Source organism: Triturus cristatus, chromosome 6 (genome assembly GCF_964204655.1).
Source record: "Triturus cristatus chromosome 6, aTriCri1.1, whole genome shotgun sequence".
Lineage (NCBI taxonomy): Eukaryota > Metazoa > Chordata > Amphibia > Caudata > Salamandridae > Triturus > Triturus cristatus.
Window position 1 is genome coordinate 154,843,094 of NC_140589.1, and position 12,170 is coordinate 154,855,263.

A 12,170-nucleotide genomic window follows, 5' to 3' on the forward strand; every position below is an offset into this window, starting at 1 on the left:
CCCTAGCACCCTACCAACCTGGCACAGTAGTCATGGTTTTTTAACCTCGTCTTCCCCTACCGTTCATCACTTGTGACACCAACAATACCTCCGCCCTAAATGACTCATTAGGTGCATGTAGGTCCACCAGTCGGCTAATGTTTTCAGAGGCCTAGACCCTCGCGCACGCGCTGTCTATCGTTAACAGCTTAAGCACCTAAACAACCCTGTGCTCAGATGTAGTTTTAATTTTGTCCAGGTATATTGCACTTTATCCGCCACACTCACACTTTCACGGTTTTATTGATTTCAAAAATTGTTTTTTTATGCAAATCTGCTTTGCATTAGTGGAGGGGGTAAGCCTAGCAAATTGGTTACACTCTAGTACTGCGCCTTAAGTATATACACTTCCCCCAGTCAAGATAACTGGCATTAATAGGCTTGGGGTCGACTCACCTCAATCTACAGGGTGGGAAGTGATTCTCTTTTAAATCTTTCCACAAAACATTCCTGCAGATGAATCTTGTTTTTTTTTAAAGGACAATGGTGATGGCACTATGTGTCTGTTTTATGTATTTCTTTTAATATATTTGTAATGTATTTACTGTGTACTGTATTGCAATTGTTTTAATAATCAAGCAATAAAGATTAAAAAAGCTATGACATTCCCCCTTCCAGTTGCTTTTTTAAAAATGTTGGCAGAAGTGAGATTCATAAAGAGACATGTGCCATATATTCATGGAACAGTGACCACAGAGAAGACAACTCCCAGGCATTGAATGCTGTCTTCATCTAACTCCTCCCTGCTGTCCGATTCTACTGATTTAGGAGGTATGGTACTGATTTTTTGGCAAAACTACTTATAACAGATTCATCTCAGCCATGCTAATAATTCTGCAAACTGTGGGTTAAAGAGATAAAGCCCTGCTTCCTGAGGAGGAACAGCACCACCAGAGAGCCGAGTAGTTTCCCGAAGCGCATGCTTCCCTTGCTGCTGGAGTGACTGATATTGCTGTGTTGTTCATGTATACTTGCTGGTGACCAGCTATTAAAACAGGTCATATTGTACAAAGGTCGCTTATTTATGTCATGGCATCTATGTCTTATAATGCTACCTGTAGAAAAAATCTTGTTCTTTTCTGGGTCCCACAGATTAGAGTGTGATGTCAGATTTTGTGTGGTCTACAGTTGCATTGCATAAACCAAATGCAATGTCCCCCTGCCACTCCTCTGTGGGCCCATATGAGTTTCAATCATTCTTCAACACAGACAAGCAATTTTCTTAAGAAATAAGGTAACGCTCAATGCACATTTTTGTGATTTCGATCGCACATGTCCGTGAGATTCATGCATTCTCAAAATACGGTTGTTACCCATTACACATGAAGGGATTTTTAATTTTACAGATATATGTCTCGCCATACATTGACCTGTGTAGAACAATAACGTGAGAAATCAGTGAAACGTTGGACTTTGGTTTAGAGAGATTGGACCGGCAGTCTACACATATTAAAATAATTAATCAACAAAAAGAACATACCCGGTAGGCTCATCTGGAATATATAATTTTCCGTTTTTGCTGGTGAGATGGTTCTAGGTGACCTTTGGTAACAAGATGGAACTTGAGATTTTGGTTCATAAACTTAGGAATAATGAAGGTGATGAAGGAATAGGTAAGAGATACTTTCAGTGACTTTTTATAATTTTTTGTTTATTTTATGTTAGAAATGTTGAATATTATATACAATACAAAAACGATTAACGCATGAAAGGGGTGGAAACCAGATCAGCCAATTAGAGACATTTTTGCAATGATGTATTGATGAGTAACCAATAGTGGTTATGTTGATTTGTTATACATGCACAAAATGGATTACATTATTACATTGATTTTTTTTGTTCAATAGCGTTAAATAACCCTGATGAAGGACTACTCAGTCCTAAATGCATTAAGGATGAGGACAAAGAAACTAAACCTTCAAGAAAAGAAAGGCAGGTGCAATTTGAAGATTAAAAATTCAATAAATGTGATTTTGGCATGATTACAAGAATTGGAGATTTCACTTGATAAAATACGGTTCAACGTTAAAGAATGATTGAACCCCATATGGGGCCACAGAGGAGTGCCGGGGGGCATTGCATTTGGTTTATGCAATGCAACTGTAGATACTATTGAGGACACTCTCGATCAATAAGTGACACCCCATGAGCACCCAACCAGAATAATTTTGAGGGATTTGGAATTATAAGAGAGGCGTGCGCAGATCTAGACTTGTAGGTATTAGATGTTGCGTGGTGTAATACTCAGAGATGTTATCATTATGCTAAATAGTGGTTCTACACCTCGAAAATGCATACCTCTTTCTGTAGTCACTGAATAGTTATAAATGTGCTTCGTGCAGAAAGAGCAGTCTGCTGTTAACAAGCAAGGACACCCACAGGATGAGTGTAGGGTCACTGCTCAATAAGAACGAGGTAGTGAGGGATGGGGCGTGCGAGTGTATAAGTGAGAGACTATGTAGGTTCGAGGTTGTGGGTAGGAGGGAAGGCGGGCGTTCGAGAGTGTGAGAGAAAGTTACAGTAAAAGCCAGTGACCGAGGGGGCAGATGAGTACCTTCGCGGAGTGGCCTGGGAATGAGAAGAGGGAGAAAGTGAATTTGGACAATGAGCGAGTTTGAGCGACCAGGTTGACCCATTGAGAGGGTAACTAAACTGGGAGACTTGGAGCATTTACGTCACCTCAGTGACTAAGAACAGTGAAGAAAGCTGATACAAGGCTATTTCTTACAACGCGCTTCGGCTCCACATACCAGTTTTGTGCGCAACTCACACACAAGAAGACTCTTCATCTGGGCGACCAAGGCGGTAAGTGTTTCGGTGCGCACAAGCAGTTGAACCGACTGTCCAAACTCGTTGGAGAAAAATTCAATCATGATGAACTGGTCCTAGCGGGGCACCATCGTCCGCTTGGCCTTGCAACTCTTTATTAGATGGAATGTGTGTTTTTTAAACAGCCGAGGCAGAAACCTCTATACAGTAAAATCGAAACATCAAAAGCGAGCATACAAATACAAAGCGGGCAGCATTTAACAACAGCAATGGGCTGGTAGTATCGCTGAGTTTTTCGCTTTTCTTGCCAAGGCGAAAGCGTGGTCGTATAGTTTAATGAAAAGGACAAACACGTGTATGTTAACGGGAATTGTTATCTTATTTTTAAACAATCCGAGATCCCACTGCTCCTGGTCCAACCCCGCTCTTTCGTCCCCAATAAATGTGTATTAACTAAATCTGCGCTAATGCCCTGGGCTCCCCGTATTTCAGCTCTCCCAGTCCGCTGTAATTCCCTGTCTGATAGCCTGAAAGGCCCGCGCCGATCCCAATACACAAACCGCCCAGGGGCTATTACGGGTACCCGGACTTTTTCCTGTTTGCATGACAAAGAGGGAATGGCAAATCCTGCAATTGGGATAGATAATCACCCCCGTGTCAAATGCTCGCAATCCACATCCTTTCTCTCTCTTCAGAGGCCTCACTGTCTGTTTGCTCATTCATTTTACTTTACGGGCTCGGGCCTCCAAATCCGTGTTCTCAGTGGGGAAAGAGAAGCCGAGTTTCTGTCTGAAAGGACACCATGCGGGGTCTTAAAATAAGTCATGTGTATCCCCCATGCCCCCCTCCTCCGACAGACAGAGGCGTAGATTTTAGCCTTTGAAACATACAGGGGAGGCAAACAGGGCAGGTAAACAAAGCAGGGAAGTGAGGCTCTCGGCGTACACCGCCGTCTGGAGGGTCAAAGGGAGGGCTGGTGTGTGTGTGTCTGGGGCACGACACCGGAGCCTGTGAGGAGCACATGTGCACCTCTGTGAAGGAGACACAAACGGCAATCAGCATATGAAAGGGCGTCTCATACGGAGACCAGTCTCGGCTCATCCAGAAACAGGAATATTGCTATATTGTACTGAAGGGAAATCTGGATGGACATTTCCGAACACACTCGCCCCGTGTAGCAGTTTCTTGTATTTATTGTAGCTATAATATACGGTTTTTCCCATGTTAGATTTTACGTTTACAGTAGTATATAAAGTAACCCACAGAACCTAATGAAGGCATCTGCAGGTATAAAAAAACCAATATCAATACTAATACTTCGTAGGTACATAATGCTTGTTTACGTTACCGTGTGCCTTCCCACTTCAGTCGTTAACAGGTTTTAATCCGCATAACCAGGTGCCGGTAAAGATCTCGCACCTCGTTAGGTCGCACATCTACTTGTATTCCTTGCGTACATCATTGGTGGGATGTGGTCTGATTCCCAATGTGTTGTTGGACACAACCCATTCTACAAACCCTCCTTGCATCGCGTCCTATTAACAAAGTACGAAACAAGCCAAATAAATATGTTTTGCATCTTGTCTCTTTTTGTAAGCTTTTCCTGGCTTTTATGCTGCTTCACACCATATGCACGTCACTGGAATTCATTTACGTCAAGCGTCACGCAACGACGGGTTAAGAAAGAGGAGCCGTGAAACCTACGCAACAGCACGCGCAGCGCGCACACGCACGCTTCCGGCGCAATATTCGGCACGTGGCCTTGACAACAAGACCATGTTTACGCGGGGCTTACGTCACGTGGACTGGGTGGTCCGGCTGATCCCTGGCTCGGGTACAACCTAGGAAGTATAGGCGACGGCCTTGTTATTGTTGGTGTGTTACCGTTCTCCTCCAGTCCGAAATACCACCCAGGCCCTGGCATAGAAACCTCCCTTGGCCTATGCCATGCGTGAACGAGTGGGGCACTTTCAGTCTTCCCGTCGTCTTTTAAAATGTGCGAGATTTTGATAACTACCCGGAGTCTTCAAGCCATTTAGGTGGGTGACACAACCCGAAAGTGTTCAGCAGTGTTTTGAAAATGTAGATCATATTGTATTTGTAATTATATTGTAATACATTGGTACCTTCTTCTGACCCTTAGCTGGCTGTGTCTGATGCAACTCTCGCCTAATGACTAACTGTATACTGTGACTATTGATGTGCAAAGTATGGTAGAGGTACATTTTCTCTTAACTCTGACCCGCTATATTGCCAGGCAACCGCCTGCAGTGAAGCCACACCAACACAGTATTCCTTTTTAGGCTGTCAGCCCTTAACACCTGCAGATCAAGGTGCCCGGCAGAGGGACATAGGGGCAAGTAAAGCTTGCTTGCAGGTAAGCAGTGCGCATTTTGTCGGACGGGTCAAGGTCTGTCTTAAAACCGCGGCACAAATGCAAAATGTAGCCAATCTCTTGTCCACACATAAACAGCCTGCTTATACACAACGCCAGTGCCCACTCTCTTCTCTGTACTTGCGGTGACTTTGAAGCAGCAACATAATCGTGTATAATATAAATACATATATATTGAAATGTATTGAAGCATTTCACTGCCAGAAGTTCAAAACTCCTTCTGGATGCACTTGAATATCAAATCGCATTAAAAGCGATATGTGGGAATATTGACTGTTGCCATGAGTTGGACCCACCCAGGCTTGTAAAATATAAATGTTTTACACTCTGCTTACTAATACCTGTAATGCTTTGGTGTAGTACTGTCTAACCAAAAAGTGAATACAAGAGATGTTTAAAATACCGGTATGTGCGAGCCTACTCGTGCATTCATTTCGGACATGTGGGAGTGGGATAGTTGATAATTGTGTATAAATTATGATTTTGTCGCTATACAGATTTCTGCAAATGTGTGTATTTCTATATGTCTATGTATATGTTTGCATATGAATGTGTGATTCTCTGCGCTGTATAGAATATTTTTTATGTTTACGCTACGTACATATGAGGTCTAAACCTGTTTGCTATTTAACAGCAGTTCACCTGTTTCCATACATTGTTAGTTGACGTATGCTTGTTTGCATAAATATATTTAGCGAGTAAATTGTGATTGTGTTCGTGCTCAAGCCATATTTTAGAATGCCAAAATCGACGGAAAAAAAGAGATGCTCTAATCTATTTTGTTATGCTCACTGGAATAAATATCGGCAGCGTAAGGATTGCTTGTTTTGTGTATCTAGTACTATTCCTTGGGTCTGCACGTAGAATTGTGATGTAAAAAATATTACCTCTCCAGGCGAGTCTGACACGTAAAAATACATGGCATTAGTATTTCGTGAACTTCTTCTGCAAAAAAACACTCCTCGGTACCTTTTGCAGCTCATCGGTATCTTCAAAAAGTCGTACAGGTGCACTTGCTTCCAAAACACATCTCAGGGGTGCAAGCAGCCGTTATTGGGACAGTGAGGTAAAACGTTGCAGTAGACAGACACAGGAAGCGGCCCAGTGTGAGGAAGAAAGTGTTTGGAGTGGGCATTTATAAAGCATAGGTGTGCAAAGCGGTGGCCCTGAATGTGTAAGAGCAGTAGGCAGCCCCTTCAGAGGGCGCTCCCCGCAGCTCGGGGGGCGGGAGGTGTGAGGCCGCCTTTTCATGTCCCCGCGGTGTCACATTTCAGACCTCCTCCTCTGATGTGCCAGGCCTCACCCCCTCTCGTGTGATCGTTGTCCTATAAAAGAGGAGGGCCGGAGGGTAGAGCAGACAGCCATACCCCACCGCGAGTGCCCCTATAGAGAAGGCAGCTCTGCTCCGGCGCTTCTTCTCACTGCACCCACTGCCTTAGAGCACCATGCGGACCCTGTACCTGACCCTGCTCGGCGCCCTCTGCCTGGCTGCCGCCCGCGGCTTCACCCCCGAGGAGGTCAAGGAGGCCCTACTGCACAAGCTAGGACTGCCCGAGGTGCCCCGGCTCCATCCCCAGGACTTGCAGCGCCTTGTCATCCCGGACTACATCAAGAGCAAGTACACGGCCATGCTGCGGCTGCACCAGGAGAGCCAGCGGCGGAGGAGGCGGGCCCTTCCCAGCCTGGCGGGCATCCTCAGGGGCATCCCTGGCAACGCAGGTGAGGAGGCTTTCTGCAGCCAGATAACTCGCTGCTCACTGTTAGCGAGTGATGAGAGGGGATTGTAGCGCTGTTAAGAGGACGTGTGCATAGGACTGTGGATATATCGCATGCGACCGCAGTCAGCTGCTTGCACAGCTATTCATTCTTCACTGATGTATTCATATAACTGTCAGACTGTGGGTAGTATAGACGTGTCAAATGTAGCCATCTTTCGATATGTGACGTATTTGATAGCCATTCTTCACTGATGTGTGCATATAACCGTGTCAGACTATGTATGGGGTGTTTAGACGTGTTAGATGCAGACATCTTTTATTATGAGGTGTATATGATTCTTATAGGCGTATCGCACCGTGGGTTATATAATAATGATAGCCAATGGTTGTTTAATCATGTTTAACGCGTATTGATACTTTGTTTTTGGAATCTGGGGATCACGGTTCGATCCCCAGCGCCGGTGGCAGATTAGCCCAGCACCATGTGACTCTGGGCAATAGCTTGCTTAATCTTCCCGACGGCCCTCAGCGCCTAGAGATCCTTACGGGTGATTGTTCGCGCTTTACAAAATGTGTATTATTATTATTTGTTCAATGGAATACTTCTTATACTATGCTATGGGGTTAATAAACGTCAAACTGACTACACGTTAGGTGAGTGGCATATTAGATCCTGGTCTTTGGGGGTGTAAGCGTGGGTAACATGGGGCATGTTAGGCTGTGTAGTATATTTAAGCTGGGGTGTATAGATGATGTGTTCCAGGCATGGGCCACTGGCTGTTTCTGGTTATTGGTTTCGTAATGTCCTGGTGTGGGCGCCCTTTTGTAAAGGAGCCCTGGGTAGGGGGTGATGGTCCTGGGAAGGGGCGGTGGCTGGGGTGAGCAGCCAGCCAGCAGAAGGCGGACTTTGCCAGTGTATTCGGCGTTAGTGGATTGAGCTGCTGTCCCGTCTGTCTGGCCGCGATGGGGCTCTTTTCACGTTGTTCTGCCCTGGCTGCATGATAATGTGCGGGTCTTCCGGGGGGTTTGTCATGCTAATGTGTCAGAGATTGACCCTGACTCCTCTCCCCTGCAGACATCTCCGGGGACGTGCTGTACTCAGACGCCAGCCGCCAGACCCTGGTCTTTGACATGGACGCGCTCATCCCCGAGAACAGCGAGGTGACCATGGCCGAGCTGAGACTCTTCAAGAAGCCGCCCAACCGCCTGAGCATGCCGGACCGCCGCTACCATCGCATGGTCAACAACGCGCGGGTCAGCGTCTACTGGGTGGAGGCGCAGGACGACGGCAGCAACCGGACCTCCCTCATCGACTCCAGGTGAGTGCCACCCCGGGGTGCGGGGCGGCTGGGCCTACTGCTGGGCGCTTTTACATGCATGTATGGCTGTATCTGAGTATACCTCCGTCTCTGCACAGGGTTTAATGCACGCAATTCTGCTCCATCTCTCTCTCTATATACAATTGTGTGTGCGTACCAGTCATGGAAGTGGCCTTTGGTACCCGTGTGTTGTACCTGAGTTTTATACTCTATCCTTAGCTCAATCCGGCTATGCTTGTATTACCTACTCCGATTAGGCCCTCTCCCCCCACCCTCATAATCACTATATCAGTTACGCTGTTATCTGAGAAATACACAGTACATATCAAAGTAAAATAGGGAATATTGCAGATTATATAGTCACACAAGTGATTTGCAAAAAGCCCATTCTAGCTAAGGGTTTGCTTTATTCATCTCGCCATTCCCTTCATCCTTTCCTTCACTCATTCGACTTCCACCATGCCTTAAATGGTGGACAGCAGTGCCAAATGACAGATAACCCTAAACCCTAGTGATTGGCACATGTCAGACACAAGGGCTAAGGTGTGCATTGGTGCTGTTAACTGAAGCGGTGCTAAGTGCGCGTCCATGGGGATCTAGATAGGAATATGCAGGTGATGTTGACAAGGGCATTAATTTAATATAAAGATTTTGTCAACGGAAGCGGCGTAAAGCTGGGTTTGGCAGCAGTCTAGGTTGTGCCTGAGAGGGGGGGGGGGGGCAGAGTTCAGTGCGTGTGAATGATGGCGATCATGATTTGAAAAGACTGCCCCAGCGTGAACTAACGGCTGCCCGCCCTTTCCTCCTGTCCCCAGGCTGGTGCCCATCATGGAGTCGGGCTGGAAGAGCTTCGACGTCACGCAGGCCGTGCACTACTGGCTGAAGAACAAGAAGCCCACGTCCATGCACCTGGAGGTGAAGATCGAGGGCGAGCGGCACGGCAGCTACGCCGCAGACATGGCCAAGTTTGTGCGATTCTCGTCGCAGGAGCTGTCGGACCGGGCCCTGGGGCGGCCGGAGCTGGTGCTGTACACCCTGAACCAGGAGGAGCACGGGTGAGTGTCCCAGCCAGCGCCTTGCATGCTTGTTTGGGGTAGGGCCTCTGACTTTCCAGCTGCTTAATTGCCGTTAAAGCATTTCCATTTAAACCACATTAGTTGACATTTTATATTGGTATTATTATATAAAAAAAAATGGCGCGAGATTGAGTAACCCTGTAAAGGTGGCACGCGGTGCGTAAGAAGTAGAGCAGTGTCCTATCAGCTGGCGTGTAACATCCTGCCTTCTGTTTTCAGGGCTCGTGGGGACTGCGATGAGGCCGCGGCCAGGCGGAACAACGTCTGCTGCCGGCAGGAGCACTTCATCAACTTCCGGGAACTGACGTGGACTCAATACTGGATCATCGAGCCGGCCGGGTACCAGGCCTTCCGCTGCGTGGGCGGCTGCAAGCAGCTGAGGAGCCCCCTGCGGCACTTTGGCTACGGCGAGCGCACCTGCGCCGTGGTGGAGAGCGCCCCCCTGCCCATGATGTACCTGGTCAAGAAGGGGGACTACACCGAAATCGAGGTGGCCGAGTTCCCTAACATGATAGTGGAGAAATGTGGTTGCACCATGGACAACATTTCCGTCGTGTGAATGTGCAGGTCCAGAGTCCAGACTAGTGCACTGAACTAGCCCTGGAGGGGGCAGAGGACAGCATTTGACTCAGACAGTACTCGAGCATGCCCTGAACGCAGCCACACCTCTGTGAGAGTAGATAGCAGCAGTAGGCGGTGAGAAGGGGCTGTGCCCCCGACTTCCACGCAAGCAGGAAGCTCGACGTGGGACCGGCTGGGCCTGTCTCAAAATAGTGATCACCGCTCGGCTGGAGTACCTTAGGATGTAATCACTAGCACAACCACAGACTTTTAGAAGCACTTACATGTAAATACCTTAACTTAAAAGTGTACTTTTGTTTTTTCCTCTTTTTGGTCCATCCCTTCCATCCTTTTTGAGCGCTTGGCCAAAGCAGACTTCTCCCAAGAACTTGGGTTTCATAGATTTATTTTTTTAGCCACAGATGACATCAATTTCAATCTATTTTTGTGTTCCAGAAATGTATATTTTAACACGTAGAAAATCAATAAACTATGTAATTGAATGAAACGACTGTTGTTTATTCTTCAGCTCATCGGGGGTGTTCCAGTAAAACAGAATTTATCAGTACGTGTAAATACCACACTTGATTTTCAGACTCAAAAGAGTCCGCAGTACTTATTATGCATACAAAACAGGCCTTTAAAATATCACGTTTTAAACATATGGCCATTTCAAGTCAGTTCTGATAGCGAAGAGAGTTTTGTTGGCGATACAAATACAGCCTTGTTTGTGTGCTCCTTTTGAGACAGTCATTAGCACCACATTAGAGGCCATCGAGCAGTAAGGGAGGGTTATGGAATTAGGACGGCCCTGCTCCCCGGTCACACCCCATTCATCTTCACCATCAGCATTAGCGGATAGTAAACATAGCAAACGGCTCGCACTTGTGCAGCTGGCAGAACAATGCACAGATAGGCAGGCCCGGGGCAGGCCAGGTCATGTTCAAGGAGGCTTCATTCAAATGGTTCTTTGCCTCGAAGGAGGGGGTAGCTTAACCTTTTTCGTGGCGATGTGGAGATGTTATAGGTCGGGCCTCACACATAATAAATCGAAAAGGTCTACAGATATAAAAGGGTTGGTTCATGTCCTTATTTACCAGTCCAATGTGTCCGATGTGCACAAGTGGAGTGTGGCATCGGGTAAAAAATGTCTTATAACATAACTTCAAAGCATTACTCTGATCAAAGAGGCCAATGAATTGTACGCTAAGAATAGACTAGATCTGGCACTCCTGGAAGATAAGTTTTATCGATCGCTTTCAGTTAAGTCATCATCGCCTATAATCAAAAAGGAATTGTTATCATACTGCTATATCTCCCAATTGGGAACCGCAGGCGATGGCAGTACACTTGTAAAATGATTTTTACTGGCTGTGACACTATGCTTAATGAATGAAACTCGCAGGTGGTGAAAGTACACTTGTGAAATTGTTGTAGGTTGTGGCAGTTGGTTTGTTTTTGAGGCCCATTAGTGACAGTAAACTTGTGAAATGGGCCTTGCGGATGTTGGCACTATGCCTGTTGAAAGAGATTCATGGGAGGTGAGAGTGCACTTGGGAAAGGAACCGTATAAGCAGTGATAGTGTTTGTGTTTCCTTGTCGCATGAGACCTACAAGTGGTGACTGTACACTTGCGAAATGGGTCTTAAAGGTGGTGACACTATGCTATAGAAATGAGACCCACAAGTGTTTAAATTACACATGTAAATTGGGCCTTATTAGTTGTGATACTGCTACCATTAGGTGTTGACAGACGGTCTCTATAATCAGAAGTGTAAGTGGTGACATCACACTTATGAAATCAGACTTGTACGTGGTTGAATGCGCAGTTGTGGAATGGACCCGGCAGGTGGTGATAATACACTTGTGCAATGATATCCCATGGTGTTGACTTTACTCCTGTTGGGACAGCACTTATTGTGTTGGCACTTGGCAGTGTGCATGTGACATGGGATTTGTACTCAGTGACAGTATGCTTGTGAAATGCGACCCAAAGGCGGTCACATACATATTGGCATGTAATCAGAGACAGGATGCATGGAATTGGGCCCAAAGCTGGTGTTAGTACGTTTGAAAGATGGAACCAGTAGGCGTTGGCAATATCATTGTAGTATGGGATACATGGGAGGTGACTGTGCATTTATTAACTAGAATCCAGTGGTGAAAGTAGTGTGCTTGTGGAATGGAACACAGGAGTGTTGATTTTGGCAGTACACCTGAGGAATGGAAAATGTGTTTACAGTACACTTGTGGAATGGTGGCGGTACACGTGTGGGAAGGGGCAGGTGTTGGC

At 46.4% G+C, this 12,170-nt stretch overlaps 1 protein-coding gene across 1 annotated transcript; it reads left to right on the top strand.

Annotated features, from left to right (window-relative positions):
- Window positions 1-6,537: 6,537 nt before the first annotated feature.
- Window positions 6,538-10,341, top strand: LOC146816549 (left-right determination factor 2-like). The gene is made up of 4 exons (XM_085609127.1): window positions 6,538-6,922; window positions 7,997-8,240; window positions 9,056-9,295; window positions 9,536-10,341. Exons 1-4 carry the CDS (start codon window positions 6,649-6,651, stop codon window positions 9,873-9,875), a joined length of 1,098 nt encoding a protein of 365 aa, XP_085465253.1. The 5' UTR covers window positions 6,538-6,648; the 3' UTR covers window positions 9,876-10,341.
- The last annotated feature ends 1,829 nt before the right edge of the window (window positions 10,342-12,170 follow it).